At 40.3% G+C, this 27,457-nt stretch overlaps 1 protein-coding gene across 2 annotated transcripts in view; it reads left to right on the top strand.

The window, feature by feature from the left end:
- The first annotated feature begins 3,216 nt into the window (after positions 1–3,216).
- The window catches only part of CD86 (CD86 molecule), a 58,382-nt gene continuing 34,141 nt past the window's right edge, over positions 3,217–27,457 (top strand). The window contains exon 1 of one of the 2 annotated variants that reach the window (XM_079155347.1): positions 3,217–3,365. Coding sequence is in view for 1 of the 2 variants with exons in the window: in XM_079155346.1 (XP_079011472.1) it covers positions 23,315–23,331 (17 nt within the window). In the remaining variant the exon portion in view is untranslated. Of the gene's footprint in view, positions 3,366–23,171; positions 23,332–27,457 lie in introns of those variants that run through there. The other variant, XM_079155346.1, reaches the window with a different exon arrangement.

Genomic DNA, 27,457 nt, shown 5'->3' on the forward strand with positions numbered 1-27,457 from the left:
TGATTTGACAATTTTCCTTTGTTTGTACATGTTCCTCATAGATCTGTATTGTTATCTATACATTTGTAAAAACAACCACATCTCTAGTTTTTACTGACTGGCTTTGTGTAGGTAAAGAGTTTTACCTATCAGATTGGCTAAAGATTGGGTGGTGGATTCTCACACCTTTCGTGTGAATATGTCTTCCCCTAACTTGTGCAGATAGCTTCATAATTAAAGGGATTTGCAGTTTTTCTTTCTCAGGGACTCATATCTCTTGATCCTTCTGGTGTCTATCTGCTCTGCTGTGTGTCCTCTGATGTAGCAACACCTTTTCTGTTCTTAGCAGCTCTCAGTCATCTAGAGTATGTTGTACCCCATCTTGGATTCCAGTGAAAGCTGTTCCTTGGCCAGCTCCTTGAAAAGCTGGAATGTTGGACACATACTCGACTCTTACCTTCTGAGGGAGAGGCCACCGATCTATATTGGCCTCTGCTGTACCACAGGTCCTCTAGAGAAGCATAACACCCAGCACTTTCTTCCAGTGAATGCCAGGTATCTAGAGTATGCTAGGTCCTGTGAGTGCATCAAGACATGCAAAGAAACCAAACCTTTGAGCATCCATTTATCCCCTAAAAATCAGGAATGTTGGACACATACTCCAATCTTCTCTGACCCCTGAGGGAAAGGCCACTGGGCTCTATCTGCCTGCCTCTGGTATACCAAGGGCTCTCTAGACCAATGGCTCATCACCCAGCTCTTTACTCCAGTGGCCCCTAGACATTTAGAATATGCTAGGTCCCAGCAGCAATCTGAGACAGACAAGACAGAAGCAAGTACCTCAGGCAGCTCTTGTGACAAGTCAGAACTTTAACTATATGGTCCTGGCTTCTTTCTTTCCTCAGGGAAAAGCAAGGAACTAGGAGTCTTCTCCTAATTGTGGGGTGCTGTGCTGTGGGGAAGGACTATGGCAGGAGTGTGCAATCAGGGTCCCTACTGGCGTTGATGTGGTAGGTTTTGAATTCACCTGGTGTGAAGGAGCCTCTGAACTGCCTTCTGAATTTATCAAAAAGAGATTTTTATCTGTGTATTGTTGAATGGGAGGAAGGAGGGACTGGGGTTTCCTATTCTGCCATCTTGCTGACATTCACTGTGGTTATGATTTGCATTTCCCTGAAGACTAGTGGTTTCAAACGTATTTTTATGTGCTTATTGGCCATTTGTATATCTTCCTTGTAGAAATCTCTATTCAAGTCCTTTGCCCCTTTATACATTGAGTTTTTGTTTTCATTATTGTTATTGAGTTGTAGGAATTTTTTATGTATTCTGGATATCAACCCCTAAACAGATGTGGTTTTGAGCAAATAGGTTTTGGGATAATTTGTTATGGATGAGAGATGAATACTAAAAACTCATATACAAATATATTAATAACAATTGTTAGCAATATAAAAACACTAAAAACTATGTACATTGTGTGACATTAAGGAAATAATTTTATTGCAATGTGTCTACTTAGTAGACTATTATTATGCTATTAAATGCCTACCCAAAGTTTTATAAGAATATGAGAAAAACACTTATGCTATCTTAAGTAAAAAGTAAACTGTACATTGATACTAAGAAACTGAAAAACAATTCCACAGTTTTAATATTTATGACAAATTGGATTTATATGGATTCATGTTCGTTGTTTTGTTATAGTATCTGTTATAAATATTACTATATTTATATTTGTTACTGTTATAAATATTACTGTGTTTACATTCTTGCTTTGCAATCATTTGAAAGGTATACAATCCATTTTAACTGTTTTTATCTTAATACTTAAAAATTATGTTTGAATCTAGATGAAATTATCAAAGTTAATTGCTTCCTCCCTTGGGATGGTCCACTCCCATCCTCCATTCCCAGAGCATATTTTCATTTCATTAAATAAATCCTCTATGCTTTTTCTAAAAAGAAGGAAGGAAGGAATCAGAATTAACACATAATTGCTCCATCTTTTAATTTCAAGATTAACAATTCATTAATTTTACTTCTTTGCTCCAATTAGCAGTGATATCATGTTATTATTAAAAATAATATAGATCATTACTTCTAATAATTTTTCTTACTTGCATTCTGCATTAAATTTATAACAATTATCCAATCTTATCTCTACATATTTAACTGCTTTTAAAGCTCAGCACTGGTTTTTATTAGCCATGACTTCTCTAAAATCCTTAGGCTTTCAGTTTTGATTCATTTCTTACTGTTCTGGAACACATCTTTAAGTAATGGATTTAGGAAGAGTATCTTGGCAATGGAATTTTTGTTGTTTTCTTATCTACTTAGTAATATATTTCTATTGATTTCACACTTAACTGGCATCTTATTTAGCTGGAAATGTAACCTAAAACTCTCAAGGCATTATTCTACCATTTTCTGCCACTTAGGGTTGAGAGAAAGGCTATGTAGGTTTTTGTATCTATCTCTACATTCACACTACTTTTCTATTTTTATTTTTAGCTTTTTCTGTCTTTGGAACTTAAAGTGTTCTCATTGATTTGTCTGGATGAGAATCCAGCTCATAAACTTTGCTGTGATGAACTAAAATTTCAGTTTCTAAATGGTGTCCCATTTGGTTCATATGAGGAAATTTCTTCTACTATAGTTTCTGCTTGACGAATTCTGTTTCTCAGCTACATCTAGTTAATTTTCTAATGCTGGTTTCAATTGCAGAATATCCTTTTTCATCAAGGTTATCTTTGACGGTGGTGGGCCCAAGCCAATGGAAGTAGTCATTTGTGCTTGCCCTCCTTGGTTTTACAACCTTGCAGGAGGACATCTCTCCCCATCCTGGCTAATACATCCTCCCTCATCTTAATGATGGAAATTAACAAGGGGAGGCTACTCATGCCCATCCACACTCAGTTCATCACACTTTTGGTCATTTAACCAAAACCTGTAATGTCCTTTTACTCTACTTAGTAGGGGCAGAGATTTTTTTCCCCCTCTTTCTCAATTTTATTTTCTCATTTTTTGGGGGGGAGGGATTTTCAAGAGGAGGTAGTTTTGGTCAGTCTCATCTTAACATCATGTCTGGAACGCAAACCACTGAGTTGTTTTATAAAAATATATTTAGACCTAAGTCAATGCATTTAAAAAGTAAGGAAAGGGTTAAATATCTTCCTCAAGTGTGGGCAAAGTCTGAAGAGAAAAGAGGAACAGTTCCTCTTAAAGAAAGTGAGCAGGGTATATGATCATTGCTGAGGAAGGCTCTCACAGGCGTGGAAGGCCTGCTATTCTTAAGCTAGAACTCAGAGCAGCACAGCCGGACGAACAAGTGGGTTTATTTCCAGAACGTGGGCCACAGCAGAAGCAGCCAAGAAGGATCCCAGGTGGTAAGTGTGGTCAGCTTACCCTTTGCAAAGCAATTAAGGCTTGCGACCTCAGGAAAAGGCTGAGGTTGAGAATGGTGCCCTGACATCTGTCCTTCCTGCCTGAGAACGCTGATACGTATTAAGGGCATGTCTAGTCAAAGGCCACAGGTGAAAATCCCCGGGGGGGGGAGAGCCGTATGTAATGTGAAAAGGTAGCTGAAGTCCGGAAGTCATTCTCTCCTTCTTGGAGCCTCTGTCTAGGTTGATTCCATAGCTCTTAGAGTAATGGAACATTATTGTTCTTTTTCTTCCAGAAATCTTTGCCACATGAAGGTGAAATTATTTGAGATGCCAAAAACAGTTTACTGGCATTTTTTTTTAAATGATTAATTTTCGTTTTGTAAATTTGTTTTTCAAATATTGAATGTTTACAGTCATTGATTCTAAGTGAAGAATGAGGAAAATTTTAAATGTCTACATACATACAACGAATGAGAAGGAAAAGTTTTTGGTCCATCATGGTCAGTTTGGTCTAAGAGTGGAGAACTAGATGGAGAAGGCAAGATGAGAAAAGCCAAAGGAAAGGAAGGGGAAGAAGAGGTATAGCAGGGGGCTGGTCGGGGGGTGGGTGTCAAGTATCTGTGGGCTCCCCATCCATGGAGCCAACCACTTGAAGATGGAATTGCAGTTAGACGTATGATGGTTGTGTCTGACCTGAACATGTATAGACTTTTTCTTTCTTGTTGTTAGTCCCTAAATAATGCAGTATAACAATCATTTACATAGCATTTGTGTTGCATTAGATATTTTAAGTAATTTAGGGTGATTTAAAATATATGAGAGAATGTGTATTTATTTATTATTATTATTATTATTATTATTATTATTATTGCTGTGCTGGGGATTGAATCCAGGGCCTTGTGCTTATGAGGCAAGCACTCTACCAACTGAGCTATATCCCCAGCCCAGTATATGGGAGGATGTACATAAGGTATATGAAAGTGCTATGCCATTTTACATAAAGAACTTGAGTATTCAAGATTTTGGCATTCATAGAAGTCCCGGAACCAATCCCCCATGGATACCAAGGGATGACTGTATAAGGAGAAAATGCAAAATTCAGTTAATGAGTCACATTCAGGCCATGGGAAATTGGGAGATTCTGGGCAGGATGGGGTAGTGGAAAGAGGCAGGGTAATTCAACTAGTTGTTGTGTATGGAACATGCATGATGTACTGTGTACTTTACTAGTGCTATTTCACTGAATTTTAATCCTCACGATGGCTTTTGGTCAGATATTATCATCTCATTGTGCTGTTTTACAATGAGCTAAAAGTGGCTTAAAGAGGCTAAATAACTCACTCAGAGTCACACTGCTCATAAAGGGTAGAGACAAGGTCTTTCTTGCCAGCCTTGCTGAGCACCACAGGGTTTCTCCACGCTATAGCAGGTTCCCAAGGTAGGGACTTCCTGGAAGAAGTCACATACACACCCCCTTCTCTTGTATGGTGGAGTCTCTTATCTACCCAGCACTTACTGGCTTAGGAAATAACCTTTCTGTTTTTTTTTAATCAGAAGACTAGAATTTCATCTTTAAGTAAAGATTACTTTTCTCTCTAGTGAAATTTTGAAATTTTATATGCATATGTAAAAAATTCAGAACTTAGAATCTTTGTGGAGTTGCAGAGGTGAGACAACTTAATAATCCTAGCACTGCCTGCAGAGGCTTATAGGAAAACAGGCCATTGTCTATTTTGTCCTTGTTAAGATTCTTTTTGTTTCAGTACCTGAAAATTTCTTATAATCCAACAAATAACCAATAAATGATGTTGAGTCTTATGAGAAATAAAATGAATACACATTAAAACAGGGAAGATTACTTTTCTTTATCAAGGTGGCAAATATTAAATAATAAAACAAGCAAAAATTCTCCACATTGCTGAGGAGACAGGAACATTTATACCTTTATTGCCAACTGAAGTTTATATAATCTTTCTGAGCAATAATCTAGTGAAATATATCAAAATTCCTTAAAAATGTATACATTCCTTAACCAAACACTTCCCCTTTGGGGAATTTATGCTAAGGATATAATAATATGTGTCTGTAGAGATTTAGTGATGTAGATTTTTTTCTTACTATTGTTTCTAATAGGGAAAATCTTTGAAATAACTGACATATCTAAACACAGGTGATTAGAGCATCCATAATGGAATGTTATGGAATCATTAAAATTCTTTTATAGAACACTTCATAAAGTGTTAGCTTAAGGGGAAAGTAAGCAGAAGGTACCGTGATACAATGTTAATCAGAAATACACGTGGTTTTTATTTTCTACCATGCACTTTTGAACTTGAATCATGTCTTTAGACAGAAAAATAAAACAAGATTTTTTTTTTTAAACCAATAGCTTAGATGATTTTTTTAAAAAAACTATTTATTGGTGTGTGATCACTCGTAATTTATGGGATTCCACTGTGGGGCTTTAGTCCTTTGTGTTTAGCTTTTTCATGTCTTGACTCCTCTTCAAAATGTGCTTACTACAACCTTAACTCTTTCAGTCCTTTTAGGCCTGTTTTGATAGCAAAAAAATTGGAAGAGGCCAGAGCATTTGTTTCCTTATTTTACAGGTGCGAAGGCCTGGTTCTCCAGTGAGTTGCATGTTGAGTGAGAGGACAGTATGGTGATTAAGTGGCCACACTTTGGAACCAGACTGCTGGGGCTTGCATACCAGCTCCTTTGCTTTCTAGTTGTGTGACCTTGGAGAAGTTGCTCAACCACTGTAATGTTCAGTTTCTTGTCTCTAAAATGAAGATGATAATTAATATGTCATGTGGTGGTTGTGAGATTTTAATGTGATAATCCATATAATGTCCTTAGAACTTTCTTCTGGTAAATACTCAGTAATTATTATTATCAGTTGTTTTTATTATTGTTGTAAGGATTAAGAAACAGAAGGGAAGTGATTTGTCCAAGATTGCACAACTACTTAATGGCATTTCTAGGACTAGAATGCAGAAAAGTTTTTCCCAAGTGTTCAGCACCCTCTGAACCTGCCAGGACAACCCCAAGCTGGGCTCTCAGGGGACTGACCTAAAACAGGTAGTGCTCAAGAACAAGGACAGCCTCCAGGGAGTAACTCTGATCACAATGGGAAGCCAAATACTGGGAAGAAGGGTGAGGTGAAAGAAGTTAAAGGCCAAGTTAGGTGCAGGAATAAACCTGAAGCAAAGAGGACAAGAGAGGAAATGACTCAGGAACAGTTATGGTGGCACCAGAGAGGAGAGGATTCATTTAAAAAACGTTTAACCACCAAACTTGACCAGGTTTCATTTTTAACACATTTGGAGACTTGGGGGAGCAAAAGAGATCTAAGTGCCCAGTAGCATTCTTCACAAATTGGGGATATAGGAAGTGGAGTGAGTTTGGGGCAAGGGAAGAGAAAGGACAGATGTTGAATCCATTTTCTAACATGTTGAATTTGAGATGCCTGCAGAGCAGCTGAATGGAGGTGCCAAAGTAGAGAGGAGATATTCAGGTGCAGAAGTCAAGAAAGAAATACAGACTGGGGTGGACATTAAGAGTCTTCAGTGTAAGTCCAGTTTATAGTTTACATTCTTGGGAGGATGAGTTCACCAGAGAGAGGGGATAATAGATTGAGAAGCCAAGATGGAAACTGGAAGATCTTGACAGTTAAGGAAAGAGATGAGATAGAAGAACCTACAATGGAATTCAAGGAGACTGGACAAAACCAGGAGAAAAGTGGTATTATGGAAACTAGGGAGAAGAGAGATGCAGGAAAGAAGAAGACGTGTCCATGGAAAGACAAAGCAGATTTGCCAAAGTTCTGCACTGAGCCCATGAGATACAACATGAAAGTTGACTCTAGTGACTATGTACTAATGGTTGAATTGTGACCCACCTCCAACAATTATATGTTGAAATCCTAACCTCCAGTACGTCAGAATGTGACCGTATTAGGAGATGGGGTCTTTATAGAGGTAATCAAGTCAAAATGAGGTTGTTAGAGTGGGTCTTATTCCCAGATGACTGGCGTGCTTAAAGGAAGGAGAAATTTGAACAAAGAAACATACGTAGAGAGAAGACAAAATAGCCATCTATAAGCCAAGGAGAGAGGCCTGGAACAGATCCTTCCCTCACAGTCCTCAGAAAGAATCAACAAAGCAGGTACGTTCATTTGGTACTTCTGGCTTCCAGGAAAAAAAAAAAAAAAACACCAAAATTCTATTGCTTAAAGCTATTCAGTTTGTGACACTTTTTTACCACAGCCCTAGTAAACTCATGCACTTGGTGAGAGTCAGAGAAACCGGATAATCATATCAGAGAGGTGAGAAGGGAACAAAGAAATGAAAAAGAATTAGTTTAAATACAGTAGCGGTTAGCTATTCAGCACCTGAAATATGGCTAGGCTAAAGTGACATGTGCTGTGATATAAAGTATGTACTTAATTTCAAAAACATAGAATAAGAAAAAATATATAAATCACCTAATTTGTAATTCTTTATATTTAAGACATACTGAAATGATACTTGGATATGAAATATACCAAATTAATTATATAGAACTCTTACAAATAGATTATTAAAATTAATTTTACCTTTAAAAAAAAAGAATTGGGTTACCTAAGTTAACAGGACAAACATATTTCACAAAGCAGAGGATAGTCACAGTGTCAAATTCTGCAGAAAAATGAAGTAGGGAAAATGATTGAAAATGTCAGTCCAGAGTCCCTCAAGTGACCTTTGCGGCACTTCCGGTTGAGTAGAGGGAGTGAGCTTTAAAGAGCTGAGACAGTTCAGATGTATCACGCCTGCAAAAAGCTTGGTGGCTAAATGACGCCTGTTCCCTGGAGCCAACTCCCCTGTGCTATTCACTAAGAGCTATATGGAAATAACCTAGAGTCAGAGCAGTCTCTAGAATCTTCTCTCCTGGAATCTTCTCTACTTTAAAGCTAAGCAAAGGAGAGGAAAGTCATTACTTCTTTCTACCCAGATCAGGCTTGGAAAGGATTTCAAGAACAAAAGGATTTTTGCAGTTGTCATTTGACATATTGGGTTTTGGTCCTGACACAGATTCTATTCCAAATTTTTAGGTCATAGGAAAGCTGTTATTTGAGGTCTATCAGAGATGAAGCCTCTGGTGTAAAGAGGAAAACAAGCTCAAGTAGAATTTTATGATCACTTATAACTTATGTCAACAAGCAAGAAAACACATAGAGTAGTAGAACTGGAGTAAAGAAGTGTTAAAACAGTTTCTTAGGAAGTTTTGAGTCAGAAGAAATCTAAAATTTGCTTTCTGTAGTATCAGGGAAATGATAGGACAAGTAGCCCAAATGTCACAGTTCTATATTATTTGAGGCCAAATTAGTCAGATTTAATTGTACGAAAAGATCTGATAAAAATAAAAATGGATGAACATTTACTTAAGTAAACTGATTAATCAATGCCAGTCAGAAACTGGGAAAACTGGATAAACCTGAAATACACTCCTACACAAACTACTTTATCATTACCCCTACCTTACAACTATTTTCAACCAACTAAACAAAGCTATTTAATGAATCTGGTCATTTTTAAAGCACTGTAGTGAATATAGATGCATTAGATTATATGTTATTTTTATAATCTTATTGGGAATAGAAACCAACAATTATGAAATGACAAAGGAAATTCAATGTAAATAATCATTGACTGATTTTTAACAAAGAACTATAAATGACAACAAAGCTCATTTTCCCAAAATATTAAAGAAGTGCTCATGCGAACACCAATGAGATACTTTCATTTATCAGATTAAACAGTAAAACAATCTAATTTAAAAAATGGGCAAAACATACTTTTCCAAAGGCATTTCCCAAAAAGGATGGACAAATGGAAAATTACCACCTTAACAGATGGTTAACATCATTTACTATTATGGAAATGAAAATTAAAAGTATGTGAGATGTCAGCATAGTTAAAATAATAAAAACTAGCAATAACACCAATGTTAGCAGAATGGAGAGAAAATAGATCATGCGTACATTTGCTCTTGGGAATGTGCAATGTTATATTCACTCTGGAAAACAACAGTTTCTTACAAAAGGAAACATGCACTTACCCTATGACACTGTATGTGCACGACTGGGTGTTTTCCCAGAGAAATGAACACCTATGTTCACACAAAAACTGGCACATGAATATTCATACCATTTTTATTTATAGTAGTCAAAAACTGAAGAATGAATTGTCTTTCAGTGTGAATATTTGAACTGTGGCATATACGTACCATGAATACCAAGTAATAAAAAGGAAAGAGTTGTTTACGTATGCAAAAACTTGAATGAATCTCCAACAGATCTTGTTAAGCAAAAATACCAATCTCAAAAGGTTACATACTGCTCAATTGCATTTATATGACATTACTGAGATAGCAAAACTATGGAGACGGCTGATTGGAAGTTGCCATGGTCAGGGGTAGTAGGGAGAGTAGGGGGATACAGCTATAAAAGGACAGTGCAAGAGATGCTTCTGGGGATGGCGTAGCTCTGTACCTTGATAGTGGCAGTCATTACATGAACCTACACATAGTAAAATTGCATAGACCTACACACACACGCAAATACACACATACACACACACACACACACACACACACACACAAGTGCATGTAAAACTGGCAAAATCTGAATAATCTCTGTGGATTACATCAATGTCAATTTCCTGGTTTTGACGTACTATAACAGTTATGCAAGATGCTACCACTGGAGGAAGTGGGAAGGGTACACAGGACTTCCCTATATGATTTTTTCAACTTCCTTTGAATATATAATTATTTAAAAATTTTTTTAAAAATTAAAATAATTTTAAAAACTCAAATGCTCATCTTTACTCAATATTAAAGACATGCCAATTCAAACATCAGTAAGATATTTTTATTTATCAAATTAGCAATCATGGATTTGGGGCATGGGTGGGTATAGGTATTGATTCTAATGAGTGTATTATAAAAGGTACTTTGATATACTCATGGTTCTGAGAATATGAATGGGTATGAATCTTTCTGGTATGCAATTTGTCAACTTATATCCAAAGTCTTAAAATGCTTACACCAGAGACACCCATTCTGAGAATGGTTTATTTCCCTCTGTTCTTAGGGAATTTTCTTTTCAGTTCATTTAGCACCTTTGTTCCAGGCATCATACTGCACAGTAGAAAGAAATCTGAGATGAGTCAACAAGTTCTGTTCTCCTGAAGCTCATTAGCAGTAAACATACCAATGCAATGCTTTTTTAATACAGTGAACTGTGCATTCTTTCACAGGAGCATAAAGGTAGCTAGTTTCCACCTATCTGTAGGAGTATTGTGTCTTAGATAAATGCCCAGGTTTAAAGCCTATTGATGTCACACAATAAGCAGTTAATACACAGTTCTCTACTTAAGTACTAGGGTTGCCACTTTGGTGGAAGCATCCAACTCCCTGAACTTCAGTGTCCTCCTCTATAAAATGAGGTTACTAGTACTTACCAATGCCATGAAGGTTATAAGAATTTATATGGATGCAGTGTCTTGTGCAAATAAAACATTTTAGGACTCACACTTTTTTCTTTAAAATCTATCGTTTCTTATATTTTAAATTGTCTTAAATTTCTTTATCTCTGCCTTTTCTAATGAATTCTAGCTTATAGAACCTTACCTGTAACCTAGAAGATGCTATGATTGACCTCCTGATTATTGATGAGAAGGGCAGGCTAAATGCAGGTGAATAAGGTGAAAGTCAAACAACAAAGTCATCTAAACTACATTTTATGTAAAAGGGGGTACCAAAAACTACAACAAAATCCTACCCTATATTGGGTATAATTGGGTATATGGGATTTGGAAAACTATGTTTTTTTTTCCCCCATGAAATTGTCTATGAGAATCTTTTTAGTTTTTTGAACTTCAAGTATTTATGTAAAGACATTTCTGCTCCTTAGCTTGGCTAACTGTTCAAATGCGTACTTCTAATTTTAGAAGATATATAAATTGCCATTTTTCTTTATACAAAATTCTTATATATCGTTCCTTAATAATACCACCTCCAGGGATCTAGCTAATCAAATAATAAAAGGTATAGAAACAAAATTGTACACAAAAATGTTTACTACAGCATTATTTAATATAAGGAAGAATCAACATATACCTAAATTTTTAATCATAGGTGGATGTTTAAGTAAATTAAAAACTGAAGTTTTCAGTGACTTTATGAAAACAGAAGCCAGCATAAGATTATGGAATTATTCTGTACGTTTGTACAGAAACAAAATAGCAAGCAAATATGTCAGAACAGGTTGGTGGGATTGTGGAAATGCAATTCTTTGATAGAAATTGCCAAGTCTATAGTGAGCATGTATTGTCCTGCTAACATGGATGAAATCAAGTCAGAAAGCAATCTCATGGTAAAACACAGCCTCTAATCCAGGAGTGGCCAACACAGTCTCTCAGAGAACAGAAGTGAGTGACATCAGCCTGTGGTTTCTGCCTGGTTCCATGACGTGTGAACAGTGGAAGTGTTCCACCCTGCCAGTGAGGCCCATCCCCGGGACTGCTGCTGGTCACCACACTGTTCCCCTGCATGTAAGGATGTGATTCTGGACAGCTTAGCCTTATTTTTCAAGAGAAGTCAGAAAGATAAACTTATTTAAACATTACATTTTAAAAATTCTAATTTTATAAAATGGCTCAATGTCTATGAGGGGCTGGTTCGCCCTAGGCTATAAGGTTTGCCTTGACTTCTGTTAGTGCAACAGAGGGTCAAAGGAGAGTGAGGTGATTGTGGATGGAATAGTTTAGGAATATATTATATTGGGGCCCAGACTATAGTGAGTCAGAACTAGAAAGAAGGGGGCTCTGATTATATGCTTATTAATTTACTCAGTAAAGTTTTATTTAGTGTTGAGAAAATGAAGATGAATCAAATAGAAACCCTAGATAGAAGCTACAGCAGGGAAGAAGTAGCTGACATTTCTTCCCATCTGGCAGGAGTTATGGTATATAACATTACGTCATTGAATCTTCACAACTGCGGGAGGTAGGTACTATTATTGTCCCTGATTTTCCACAAGTGGAAACTGAGTCACATAGCTGATAACAGAACCAGGATTCCAAACTCCTATCTGATTCCAGACCCAGGCTCTGAATAACCACGTTATCTAAATATCACTGGAGATCGGGGGAGGGAGTGATTTTGTCTAGCAGCAAGAAAGATTTGTGGATGAAAAGATTAGAACTTAGAGAGAGCTGTGTTTGTTACCAAATAAGCTCTGGTAACCAAAGGACAAAGGCAAGTGCCAGGGAGGGAACTAGTATTCTTAAGTAGGAACAAAATCTGAAGCAGAGGTTGAACATTTTTACTATTTCAGAGATTGAAACACATGTGACTACCACAGAGAATAGTCAAATAACAGAAGTCTTGAACATCATTATTTGCCAATATTTCAAAAATCTAGAGAATTCGCCCAGGTGTGGATGTCTGGAGAATCAGAACACCTGGTAACAGGGCCCATTCCCACATGCTAACAACTGGTGAATCTGGCGGAGGCTGCCCAAGTTCTAACAGGAAATAAACTCTCCTCTTCCTCTGTGGCTGGCTTCACTCCTTAAGATGACCTGCTTGGACTCCACCGGACCTGAGTCTGAGAGCCTTGCTCTAGAAAGTGAGGCAGCACCCAGTGAGAAGGAGTAATGAGTGAACAAAGCAGCGGGCTGCTGGAGTCCACACTGGAGGTGATGAAAAAGTCTGGACCTGGCCAGCCATCTCCCTGAAGAAGCCAGAAGTTGAAGGATGGGAAGTTGAAGGTCATGGAGAGGCGAGACAGTAGGGAGTAGGAAGGTTAATGTGCCCGGAGGGTGGCTAAGCCAAGAATCTGTTTCCAGAATTGTCTGACTTGTTAAGAGTTCATGGTTCTGGGTTGGCAAGGGAAAGTTAGGAAAACACAAATCCCTAACCCAGCCTCTTACCTACCTCTAGTTGCATTTTCACATGATACACTGTTTAGGTATTGTCTGGAGAGTTCTATTCAGTTCTGGAGGGCTTTGGGGAAAATTGTTCCATAGATGGAAACTCTGGACAGGTTATTAACTTCTCTGAGCCTCGGTTTCTTTGATTATTAGCAAGTTCAATGGTTCCAAACTTTCAGAGGGTAAGAATTAGGTGACAAATTGAGGGCTATCAAGAGCTTGGCTCAGGGTAGGATGGAGCACGTGATGCTATGATGGTCAGGAGCTTATGTGGGCGTCATCCCTGCATCCTTACGGCAACCACATGGGGGAGATATTATTTTCCCCATTGAAAAGAAATGAGGAAATTGAGGTTCAGAGAGGTTTAGCACATAAGGTTGCACTACTAGTAAAAGGCAGAGTGAAGAGACTTACTCAAACAGTACCCAACCATTCATCAGTCAGATGAAAGAAAGTGTGCTGACATCTATCTGACATTGTGGGAAAAAAGGATGCTAACCTCTATCTCACATTCTCACAATAATCACTTAGAAGTTAAGACAGATTCAATTCTTGTCCTATAAACCTGAGGTCACTAGCTATGTGACCCTGAGCAAGTCAAACTGTTTCCTCCTCTGTAAAACTTTTTACATTGATCACTAAGATTAAATAAAATACTGCATCTCTAATAGCCACAATGCCTTAGTGCATTAGTAGAGTGCCCACCTTGTAGCAATCAGTTTACAGATATTGACCTCAATAGGTACATGTGTACTGAGCCCCACTCTGGGCCTGTTACTATGCCAGGTCCCAGGAAAGCAATGGGGAATGCAGTGTGCTCCCCGCCCTTGTGGGCATCAGGACGGGACAGCCATCTGAGTGGTGAAATTTTAATAGAACAAGGAAACTCTTGTAATTGAAGAACAAGCAGGGTGGTTTGGGAGCGAGGAATAGGCAGACAGGGTGAGAGAGAGGAGGGAAAGCTGGCAGGGAAGGCTTTACTGGGGCAGAGTCTGGATCTTAGTACAGATTTGCAGTTGAGAAGGCAGGGTATGCAAAGGGGAAGGACACAAAAATTTTCAAAGGGTCCCAGGGGCAGGGTGGAAGTCAGGAATAGTGACCAACTAAAGGGTGATCGGTGTGAGGAGTATGGGGTGGGTGATAAAAACAGAAGAGAAAAATTGGATTCAAGTTGTGAAGGGCCTTGTGACCTCCAGTTGTGAGGAACAAGGAGCAGGTCTTTAGAGCAAGGAAGTTTCATAACCACACTGTTTTCAAAGAAAGATAATGAGCTTCCATTCCCCCACCCACCCCCTTATTATGTGTTAGCATACACATCAGAGAGAACATGTGGCCTTTGCTTTTGGGGACTAATTTAACCCCACGTCACGTACAACCACAAGAACTGAACCCTAATTAGAATAAGTTACACTCCATGTATGTATAATATGTCAAAATAAATGCTACTGTCATGTATATCTAAAAAGAACAAATAAAAAAATTTTTAAAAAAGGAATGATAAATGAAGGAACCAGCAGGAGGCTGTGGAACAGTACTGGTGAGAGGTGACCAAGACACCCAAGCTGGCTGCCAAGGATTGGAAGCAGGCAGCGAGGGAGAAAGGCAGAGTGAGGTTGCCATGAACACTAGGCGTACCATTCGAGGTGTGAAAATGGCCTGGGCCCTTCTTCCAACCACAGTCATCCCACGGGACCAAAACAAAAACACAGAAAGCCTCTTTTAAAAATAATCTCTTTTGTTTGTATGCAAATAGGCCGTGCACAGTGAAAGCGCAACTCCAATGCAATATTTCATCTCCAATTTATGAAACAAGAGGATCTACTTGGTTTATAAGTGCTGCCCTTCTTAAAAGTTCCAATGGCTCCCAAGAAGACTAGTCAAACAATGCCTGGCTTATTTAAGACGGTTTCAGCCTTAAATAAGATTTGAGTAAAGCTCAAATTGAGGCACTTTTCAAAAGTGAGGAACAGGAGAAGCGTCATCTTATTTTACTGGAAAATTTCTTTCAAGGAGCAACACCCCTCTGTGGTGGATCCTTAAAATCTTCCAGATAAAGGAATGGGAAGAGGGAGTAGAAGGAAATTGCAAAAATTATACTTCTATGGTTTTGTACCACCAACTTGAGAACTAGATCCCGGTGGACGAATGCACATTTCAAGCGTCCGCAAGTCTTAGGTGCATTGCTTCTGGTTCGAAGATGCCACAGGAAAATGAACCTTTGAGTGTGCAAGCTCCATCCTCCACCCCTGTTGTGAAATGGAAGCTTTAAAAAAGTTCATCTTTTTTAAAAAATAAGCTTAATCATATTGGTGTGTTCTGTATAACCCTGTTTTATTTTACTTTGCAGTGCACATTTTATCATTACTCTTACATAAATATTTTGCATAAGGTGCTTTTACAGATCTCATGCTTCCCTAAATTTGAATATGCTGCTCTTTGCTAAAATGTGTTAGTTAGTTTTGTTATGTCTGAAATCACCTTCTCTGCACACAGAGGAAAAAAATATGGACTTAACTCTTCTAACATTTTACATTTAGAATATTACCTCATTTTATTTCTTCTAAATGAAAATAAAAAGGAAATGACGTTTCTCGGAACATGCAAGTGCATATCCCTTAAACCAAGAGGCCACAGAGTTCTTGCTGTCTAAATTTGGCTTTCAGGTTCTCAAGTCTCGCTACAGATCAAAAGATTAGTAAACTTGGAATCATATATTTATTTTGAGTTCTAAAAAGTGACATCATAGATATTGGTAGTTTATTAGTATCACTTTTAAACTGACCACACATATATTTCGTTTGTCTTGGAAAGATTTTACAGTTTTATTTGTAAAACAATAGGCCATCTTTTGCTAAACTATCAGAGGAAATACTGAGATTGTAAGATTGTAATACCTACTGAAGAGCTAGAATGGTAATTTCTCCTTCTGATAACAGGGACTGAACCCAGGGCCTCACATACAAGTCACACCCCAGCCCTAACAGTTAGAATATTGAATTATTAATGGGAGGGGAAGTTAAGGATGACTTAGTCCATCCTTGGCCCACTAGGTTCTCCCTGCTGTGCTATCTGTGACTGATGATTATGTAGGCACCATGACCATTTCAAACATGAAATGAAGGAAAACTGATGCCTACTGCAGAAACCTATTCCTGAGCCAGAAGGCCTGCAGAAACTTTCCTTAGTTGTGAACTACATGACATAGAGTCTACCTCATACTCCTAAGATGGTTACTTAATCATAAGGACATCATACCTAACTGAAGCTGTATATACTGAAAATCCCTTGGTGGCCAGTACCCTGACATAATAAGATGGATCTCCTGCCCTCAATTACAGGCTCCAGAAGGGTAGGGACCCCTCTTCTTCAGTTAATCCTGGATCCCTGTCCAGGGCTGTACTCAGTCAGGGTTCATTAAGCATTTATTAAATGAAAGGAGGCAGATTAAAAAGTATAAATTTTAAATGGTACAATGATATTCATGGATTTTAAAGTATTTGGGGAAGATCAGAACTATTACTGAGATACAGAGATGGGTAATAACAAAGGAGGAGCATAAAATGTGTGTCGTTGTGTATCACTAGAGTCTAGAGTCACTACCAGTTCCCCAACATCCCTGACTCCTGACCCCGCTCCTCTCATGAGGTGTTGGGATACATGGCTGGGATACACGGTGAGGTGGGAAGAATGCTCTGCATGTGGTCTTGTGGCTGCATCCTGTTCTCCTGTGTCTACAGAGTGAGTCATGAGTCCCTGGGTTCCCTGCCCTGCAGTCCTTCTCTCAACCTGTGGTCCAGTTCTCCACTGGCTTCTCAGTTCCCCAGTGAGAGGCCTTGTTCCATACACTTCACAGAGACTTCCGATTCTGCCTGTGGCCCAGCATGCCCCCATGCAACTCTGCCATGTCTACACCAGACCACAGACCTCACCCCGACCTTGGACATCGAACAGGGGGCTCCTCACCTGCTGCAGTGGTTCTTACTAGCCTTAGGCTCCCCAGGCCACCTTTTCCCTCCTTCCCATTGCCAGTACCAAGAAAGCAACAGCATGTCTCAAGGCCACACCATCCCTGGCACGGCAGTACTTCTTTCCTAAAATGCACCTTGATGACCATTTTTACCCCTTTGACAATTTTCCCCATAACCTGCCTTCTAATATAAGAAACTGCACTCTTCAATCCAGATAAATGTATTTTGCTGGTGAAGCTCAGGTATGTTTTATTAAAGCCACTATGAGATTTTTGGTTTTGTTTTGTTACTAGGGATTAAACCCAGGGGCACTTAACCAACAAATCATATCCCCAACTCTTTTTTTTTTTTTTTCTTTTTTAAGTTTCAAAATTTTGAGACTTACTAAGTTGCATAGATCCCACTAAGTAGCTTAGGGACTTGCTAAATTGCTGAGGCTGGCCTAGAACTTGAGATCTTCCTGCCTCAGTCTTCCGAGTTGCTGGGATTATAGGTGTGCCCCACCACACCCAGAACCACTGTGTGATTTGGGAGAGAAAGTGTAGACAAAGTGTTTCCATTCACTTGGTAGAATCCTGCAAATACCTATGGTGTCCCTTGCCTTTCAGACTTCTCCCTTGAGGATCTCTAGGCAAAAGTGTGTCATCAGGACGCAGGTTCCATATTTAGAAATTGATAGAATACGAGTTAAGAAACAATACACATTGCTTCTTTCCTAGCACGCATGAATGAGGGGTATGAATTTGCATCACGAGAAAGTGAATAAAAGATCCCCCAGGGCAGTTAGGGAGATAGAAAAAGCCAACCTAGGATACACGTAGCATCTATGTGCGAGTGTGAGAGTCAGGGTCCTTCTCTACCTCAGTGACATAAATACCAAGGCTGCAAATTTGGGGTAAAGAAAAGGACTCAACCTTTAATTCTTAACTATTTAAAATTTGCTTTCAGTGTAGGATACCATAGCATCCCCCCTCAAAGATAAAAGAAACCCACTACATTTCTAAGAATGTTCCTCCAGAAAAATGGAACTGAAAGCTATTTCTTTAAATTGATCTGATCCTAAGAAAACAGTGGGGTTTTTTCTTTAATTTACCTAAGGAATTGACATAAAAAATATATGGTTCTGCACCAAAAATATGCATAAAGTGTCAAAACAGAGGGCAGTAATTGAAAAAAACTGGAGATTTTTCTAAACATTGTACGTGTGGCATTTAATTACAAGTGTGCACTATGGGGAAGTGAATCTTTGAACTGTGAAATTGATGCTGCTAATTTTCTTTCCCACCAGTTTAGGAGCCCTTTAAAATGTCACATCATTAATTTAGTCGCTTTGCCAGGAATCAGTGCATGTGGTTAGAGTGAGTGTGTTTTTAAATTAATAGCCTTTATTTTTAGAACAGTTTTAGACTTACCAAAAGGGGAAAAAAATTGAACTGATAGTACAGAGAATTCCCATCTACCCTCTAGCATGGCATAGTTTCCCCTATTTTTGCAATCATTCCGATTAATGAACCAATATCGATGTATTATTAAAGTCAATGCTTTATATCAAGGTTTCCTCCTTGAGTCATACAGTTCCATGGGCCCTGACAAATGTATACCATGTGCCCACCATTATACCATCATAGAAAATAGTTTCATCACCCTAAAAATCCTCTGTTCTTCACCTACTTATCCCTCCTCGTCTCCCTCCAAGCCACTGATCTTTTCTATTGTTGTCTCCGTGCTGTTGCCTTTTCCAGAATATGTCTTTGAAATCATACAGTGTGTAGCCTGTTCAGATTGGCTTCTTTCCTTAAACAATAAACACTTAAGTTTTCTATATCCTTTTCCATGTCCTGATAGCTCACTTCCTTTCATCACTGAATAAAAGTCCACATATGCATGTACATGGTTTGTCTGTCCAATCACCTATTGAAGGGCATCTTAGTTGCTTCCAATTTTCGGGCACTTATGGACAAAGCTGCTATAAACTTTTGTGTGTAGGATTTGCAGTTTTTTTTTTTTTTTTTTTTTTTTTTAACTCAATTGAGTCACTGTACCTAGAAGTGTGCTTGCTGGCTTACAGAGTCAAAGTTTGCTTGATTTTATAGGAAACTGACTCCCAGTGTAATTTTAGCATTTTGCATCCTTACCAGCAACGAGTGAGAACACCTGTTGCTTCACATTCTCAGTGGTATTTGGTGCTGTCAGGTTTTCGGATTTTAGCCATTTTAATAAATGTGTGCCCTCGCCCTCATTCTGAGCCCACAGTGGTCTCTGAAGTCTGGCAGCTCCCTGCCCTCAGACCACAGTGGGGAATGAGTGTTTGCAGTCTGGGCTGCCTGAGCTGAAGGCACTGCCTCTCTGGGCATCAGCCATCACCCTGAGGTTTTCAGTCCTCTGGGAGCACCAAGTAAGGGGTTCTGGGGTTCCCATGGCTCATAGGATCCATACACTCTCCCTTCCCCTTCCTTCATCTGGCATGAAACACAGGACACCCACATCAGCTCCTTCATGGTTTCAAGAAAGCTCAGAGGAGCCTTTGACTTTAGATCTCTTCTGCCCACTCCCACCTACACAAATCTGTTCCAAAGAAAGCTCAGAAAACAAACACTAGGAGAGCAGAAACGGTTCATCCTACACTGGAACTGCCACTTCCAGCACTCTCTAGAATACTTTTAGGCTGCTCCCTTGCCCCTTGCCATGGGCCAGAGGCGGCCATTCAAACAGAGCAACAGACATATGACTGAAAAGGAAATGCAAGCTAAGCACTGGATAATTCTAAATGCTCACAGGTGTCTGGCTCTGTCACACAGCAGATCCTGAAGATGTGGTTGGGGTGTCAGGCGGGTGTGTCCCCACAGCTTTGTCTCCTGCGCAGTGCCCTCTCCCTGTCCAGCTACTTTTCCTTGCAGACTGGCCTTAGACATGAGAACATCCGGGAATGAGGCAGTGGAGGAAGAAGCTAACACAGACAGCAGCTTTCTGAGGTTACCAGCAACTTCCTCCTGATCAAGCACAAGGAGCAGATCTTCATCTTGCATAGCTTCCTGCCAGCCTTCAATGCTAGTGCCCCCCAGTGCTGCTGCATCCTGTCCACTCTGGGCTCTGATGGTGCAGAGGGCAGCCACGGTGCTTTTGATTGACTGAACGCTGACCCTAAACACTGGCACACTAACAAGAGGGGGTGAGGGGGCGGCCATCGACTTAATGTGTGAAAATAATCATGGTCAGCCGACCTCCTATAACTGTTTAAAGCTAAATGTGACCCTGACTCATTGATGAAAATCATCTGTCACTGCCTGCCCCATGCCACCCGAGCCCTCTCTGCTGAAGGTATGTTGACTCACTCAGGGAGGAGGGTCCTGGAGATCACATCCCACTGAATGGTGGAGGAGGCTGATGATGTTTAGCAGAGAGTGGATTTACAATATCTGCTTTCGATTATTTGGAAACTTGGACCTAAAAGTGTTCAAGAATATATTCTGGTAATTAGAGAAAAGACGACGAGGACAACAGGATGTTTCTTATGGAGCTGGGAGTTAGGGCTGGTAGATAAGGGAGTATTAGGAAAAGGATCGTTTTCCTTTAACTATCAGGTAGTGAGTTTTCCAGTCTGACCAATGAGAAAGCAAAGCTCACCCAGGCCTCCAGCAGAGATGACAGAGGGGCCCCTGCTTGAAAGACCAGAATGATAGTTTTTGAGGTTTCTTACAGCCTTGCGATTCTAAGTCACAGACAGAGAATTCCATGACACCATATGGTCCCTTATTTCTGGTACTGGCCTTGCCACTCATCTCCCTCCTCTAACATACTTCTCTGTTCCAGTGTTGAGGAGGCTGTTCTAAGCAGGAACTGCAATGGGATATGGAGAAGGGAAAACAATAAAACAGTCTTTTAAAATCAAGAAAAAATAACCTCCAGTTTGCCAGGATCTCAGGCACTATGTATATGTCATCCAGTTTAATCCTCAGGGAAAGCCTATGAGATATTTAGCATAGTGTTACATCTATGAGGAACCCAAGGCTCAGAGAGGTTGAATAACTTCCCTAAGAACACACAGGTATCAGTAGTGGAACCACAGTATGAACACTGGTCTCTGTGATTCTCAGGCCCAGTTTGATATGACATCATTTATGGCAAATGATACTACTCTCTGTGATTCTTAGTATTAACATAAAACTTTCTTTTTAAATAAGTTTACTTCAAGTAAGTTAAGAGAAAAATACTGTAAAAGGAATAGTACAGACTTTACATGGATGTGAAGTGGTACTAGTACTTAGAATGACTGAAGTTTGGGAAATACAACTTCAAATATCTTGATAGTAGCACTTTCAATTTAGCATGTCTTGAATCTTGACCATGTACAAGGAAAAGGAAGACACTTGAAAATAAGTGAAATACGAATGAGTTCTATGCTCTGATAGGTGAGTGATTTCATGTTTTACAATAAGAAAACTACATGAGCACTTTCAACTAAAAGAAAATCGTGATTGTAAAACCCAGAGGAAACCCCCAGGTGGAGCCTATACATTTAAAGGATGAAGTGTCTAAGATCTGCATGTAGAGCAGCTGAGGGAAGTGATGCCTGAGTGAGTCAGGATAAGGACCCGGGCAGGAGCCTGTGGGTTGGAGAAGCCCAGATGGAAGGTGAAGGGGCTTACAGACCTTGGAAGAACTATCATCACCTCATTAGCGCTGAGGGGAAGATCTTTGTGGAAAGGTCAAACAAAGAATTGGGGAGGATTCAAAAGAAAAAAGGAGACTAATAACAAAGACCACACAGCTGCGGGTAGTACCAGATGATTTGCATAGAATGCCTTGTCTTTCATAACAATGCAGAAAGGAAAGCTATTACTAGTCCCATTTCATAGGACAGAAGAGCGAGACTCCAGGATGTCCAGAACTTGCCCTGCTTCCAGTGGTCAAGACAGTATCTGACCTGGGACCACCGGTTGCAAGCCCAGGGTCCTTCCCCGGCACCACAAGTTTTGGCTGGGTGAGCTTCCTCAACCGGGTCACCAAAAACCGACTTTCACTTTGTCCCTTTTCATTTCTCCAGCCCTGCAGGCCGCAGTTAGTCCCTAAGAAAGCCAGGGAAGCTTTCTCAGCAGGGCTGCCTTGCTTCTTCTGAGCTCAAGTGCTGCAGACCTCAGAGACCCATAAATGCCCACCATCACCACCACTGAGCAGAAGGCTTTGCAGTGCCTGATGGGGTTGAAAAAGGAGCCATGCTCCTGGGCAGAATCGTATGGGTCCCTCCCTCTCTATAATTGAAGCCTCTCTCTGCGGAAGCACTATATGTACTGGGCATCTACCCACTTTTCTCACTTCTGTTTGTGACTAGTCCCTGAACTCAAAAGTACCATTCACTTCCAGGAATAGTGGACTAAAGTAATAGAAGCATTCCAGATTCATACGATTCAGATTACATTAGGAGGGCTGCATATGTGACTTGGCTTCTAGCAGGATCCATGGAGAGGAATGAATGATTCAGTCTCTGCTCTAATTGAGGATCATCTCCTGCATGCAGATGAGCCAGACTCAGTGCCTGGCATGTGGCTGCTCAGTAAAACATTGGCTGAACTGAGCTGAGTCTTTTCCCATGGGCTTTCAAGATTGCCCTTCCCTTCTCTACCACTCTGTCAGGGAAGGTATCTGTTGTGATTGTGGATGGGGCTGTCTTTGGGGGTTTCCTCAGGGCTTTACACTCCTGCGCAGTCTGAGGCTGCATTTGTAGTCATTCTCATCAGTGGAAATGCCCACCTGCCAGCAGAAGTTATCTGGAACCATGTAAGAACTCTGGTCCTGTCTGTGGTGTTGTTTCTCTCTAGTCAGTTCCCCTTTCTGTATTTGAGTTTTAGACTCAGTCCTGAGACTGTTCTTTCTCTACAAGAGGAGTCCTAGGAGGCCTGAGGAGCTGGCAAAGATTCCTCATAGTGTATTTTTAAAGCCTCGCTCCCGTGCCCCTCGGGAATGCTGCTGTGCTTATGTGTCTGGTCTCTGGGAGCCACGGTGGATGGGCATCAGTGACAGGTATGTTCTTTTGAAGCCCACGTGCCCCGGGGAGCACGGCATGACAGCAGGTTGCTTTGGGGGCTAATGTGAAGAGGAGGGACTGGTGGCTGGCAAGGGAATGCACCGCAGGGAGGGCAGAGGACATGCTTAAAACCTTTGACCATCGGGCTTAACTTGGGGACTAGCTACATTGAAGGTGGAATATTAGAAAACTGAGTTTCTTCCAGCCAGATCCCCGTTTGGGCTTTAGTGGGCCAAGAAGCAGGACAGGCTGAGGAATGGAAAGTACCACTTACCAAATAGCTGGCAGCCGCCCTTGATCTTGGGGTGCTAGGAGCTCCAAGCAGCTCTGCTCTGGGAGAATCTGTCCAAGGATGCTGGCCCTGACTGTGCCCCACGTACTGTGGGAAATCTAGAGGAGGAAGGCAGTGTCCCAGCCTCTCTGTAAAGTCCTTTGCTTTCCTGTTTGACCTTTCCTCCTCTGGTCCAGAAATGCTTATCCCCACTACCCCCGCCCCATTTCTTCCCTTCTAGCTGCCCCATTCCAGTATAGAGACTGATAGGTCATTTGGAAAGAAATACTCTGGTCAAAAACGTGCCTGGGCAGTGGTTTAACATGTTCCGCATGCTGTGAACACATTTGCATTTGCAAATGGGTCTAAAATATCACCTCTACTAATAGTAATTTAAGGTTTTGGAGAGACAGGTGAAAATAATTTTTGGTCAAGGGAACTTCCCACTCCTCTCAAATTGTAATAACTAAGGAGAAGGCCTGCTTCTGTTATGTCTAACTTCAATCTTGTGGCTGAGGCTCTGGACTATTAATGGGTACGTCTATGTACTCAAATTCCCAGTTCTGTGTTATGTTTGTTGTGTGCTGCTGAGGACACCGTTAGTGTTATCTTGTGAGCCATCCTATGTGTAATGGATTTTATGAATCTCTGTTCATTCAAATATTCAGAATATATATATTGTGTGCTTACTCTGTCCTAGGAACTGGGTTTTTAATGAGGAACATAAATGACATAAGGGGAAGCTTCTAGCCCAGTGGGAAAATAATAAAAGCATAATATAGACACATTAATACTACTATGAGCAACAGTGCTTTAAAGGAAGGGAAATGGCTCTAGGTGACTGTGCTGATTAATTATTCTATTTTTTTCTTAATTTTTTTTTAGTTGTAGATGGACACAATACCTTTATTTTATTTATTTTTATGTGCTGCTGAGGATGGAACCCAGTGCTTCACACATGCTAGGCAAGTGCTCTACCACTGAGCTACAACCTCAGCCCCTCTCTTTATGTTTGATATTTTCATAACTCTGTTATCCCTGGATATTGGATGTCCCATCCTGGGTAGAGATGAGGACTGGGAAGAAAATTATAAAAGATAAAAAGGTGAGCCACTCCAGATTCTTCAGGAGAAAAATCAAAAATTGAACACCAAGTTTCAAACATCAGATACAAGTAGGAATTGAGGTTAGGGATCTCTGGGCCAGGGGATTGAAGCTGTGAGGATGCAGAAAAGAAAAGACAGAACTAAAACAAGCTGGTTTAGTGGGGAGGCTCCTGGGCAGTTTTCCAGAATTCAGGCAAGTGCTGACCATTTGCCTTTCATGATCAGGCAGATAAGAACATTCCAGCGGTGCAGGAAGGATAGGACCAGAGTCTGAATGCACAACCCCTCATTGGACCCTTCCCTAGCCCACAGAGAGTTGTTTCTGAACTGTTTGTACATTGGAGGATACGCAGGCTGCAGTTTGGGATATAGATGTCATTTCAAATATGTGTAGAAGAAGAGAATGTGTGTTCAGCACTGTGCATCTCTCCACCAAGGCCCTGAGACTTCAGCACTGTCTTCTTCCCTCCAGGGATGTGATTCCTTTCTGAGTTCCTGAGTTCCATGTCTTATTGAGATGAATCACCTTGAACTTAACTCCTTATGGTCACAAACAGCAACAAAAACCCCATTTCTCCCTTCTAACTCACATTTGCATTTTAACAGGAGCTTTCAAAAAATGCCTGACCCCAAGGAATGAGTAATGTGGGAATTCCAAGTGTTGGAGTAGAGCTAGTACTCAGATGGGGAAAAGGGGCTGTCCCTCAAACTGTGCCTTTAAAACTGTTGGTTTTTCTCTCTTTGACCGTGATTCTGGTTCTGAGATGAGAAAGGGGCTCCCTTAGTGGGCAGGATGGACATGACTGCCTTTTAGTGATTTCTATGGGCTTTGTTCCTGGACAGGCACCTATAAAATTTTACACGATGTTTATCTTTGGGTACTTCTTGGCAAAAAAGGGAAAAATGATTTTGAAAATCATCAATATTTTTAAAAGGTGATAAATCATAACTCCAAAAAGATGCAGTTAAGAGAACTGGGTGTCTGTCTCAAACACAAACATCTTGTTGGGGGACAGGAAAATCTAAAAGCTATTGCTATGCTGTGCACCAATTCTGGGCTGGTGAGGGTAATGTACTCTTTTTTTTTTTTTGGTCTTGGGTACTAGGGATTGAACTCAGGGGCTCTCAGCCACTGAACTACATCCCAGCCCTATTTTGTATTTCATTTAGAGACAAGAGACAGCTTCTCACTGAGTTGCTTAGTGCCTCACTTTTCTTGTCTCAGCCTCCTGAGCCCCTGGGATTACAGGTGTGTGCTACAGCACCCAGCGGGTAATGTACTCTTAATTTTGATACTTGAGTTACCACAGTATCAGAGGGTGAGTAAAAGCCTCCCTCAGCTCCTATAGATCTGCTAAGACATTTGCTCTTTGAATCAATGCACATCTTTGATCTATGTACCATATTTGATGCTGCTTTCCTCATATCTGTGTGGAAATGCTGTCCTTCCAAATGGACAAGGGCAAGAAGCAGCTCATGAAAGGAATCCAAGAGTTAGGTAAGAAAATTCCCCACAGATGGAGGAATTCCCAGATGGAGGTCAAGGAGGGATTTGCTCCAAGGAGAAATTGGAAATTGAGTTGGACAGATGATCAGGCCTGGATTACAAGGTGATAGAGCTGGTGAGAGCTGGTGTGTTGGAGATCAGCAGGGATGGTGTGTCCATATAGCCAGTTGTCCCTGGGGTCCACCAGATCAGAAGTGTGCACCCCAAAGTGTTCATGTTCTCATGGAGACACCACTCACTCACCCCCTCCTGGTGCCCACTGCCTCCACGCTGGTCCACAAGCTTTTACTGTTGGCTTTCTTGATCACTCTGATACCAACCGTAACTTTCCTTGGGCCACTCACTGGCTTAGTTTCTTCAAACTTTCATTACATTATTTTTTATACTTTCAAACTATTGTTCCCCAACTCCCAATTTCCTATTAAATCAAATACGAACTTCTCATCTGACTTTCCGAGTCCTGTTACACACTTCTGATCTACTTACAAAAATTAATTTCCCATTACTTGTGCAAATTCAAACTCTCCTCCAGTCTAGTCAGCTTTTCTTATTGTCCCATGAAAAGGCCATAGTCATTCCTACTCCATTTCCGTATGTCCCTAAAAATGATTCTATTTGACTGTATCCCAGAAACTTGCCAGAGTAGTAGAGAGAGTTTTGAATATTCTCAACATAAAGACATGATAAAAATTTAAGGAGATGATTATGCCAATTACCTTGATATGATCATTACACATTGCATAAATGTGTTAAAATATCACATTGTAGCCCATAATTATGTAAAATTAATGTGTTGTTTAAAAATAAAAAAAATTTAAAAGGGAAAAATGCTAAAGAATATTGTATTAATAAAGAACATGGAAACCAGGGTTATGCCTGATGTTCTCTGCACAGGTGCATGTATATCAAGAATGTGACTGAAGCCAGATGCAGTGGCACTTACCTGCAATCCCAAGGGCTGAGGAAGATCATGAGTTCAAAGCCAGTCTCCACAAAAGTGAGGCACTAAGCAACTCAGTGAGACCCTGTCTCTAAATAAAATACAAAATAGGACTGGAAATCCAAAAAAAACCAAAGGCCAAATATTTTCTCTGCTCTGTGGATGCTGATCCATAATGGGAGTGGGCAAGGGAAGAATGGAGGAACTTTAGATTGGCAGAGGGCAGCGAGGGGAGGGGAGGGGGCATGGGAGTGAGAAAGATGATGGAATGACGCAGACATTACTACTCTATGTACAT

The sequence above is a fragment of the Sciurus vulgaris genome (assembly GCF_902686455.1).
Source record: "Sciurus vulgaris genome assembly, chromosome: 10".
In the NCBI taxonomy this organism is placed as follows: Eukaryota; Metazoa; Chordata; class Mammalia; order Rodentia; family Sciuridae; genus Sciurus; species Sciurus vulgaris.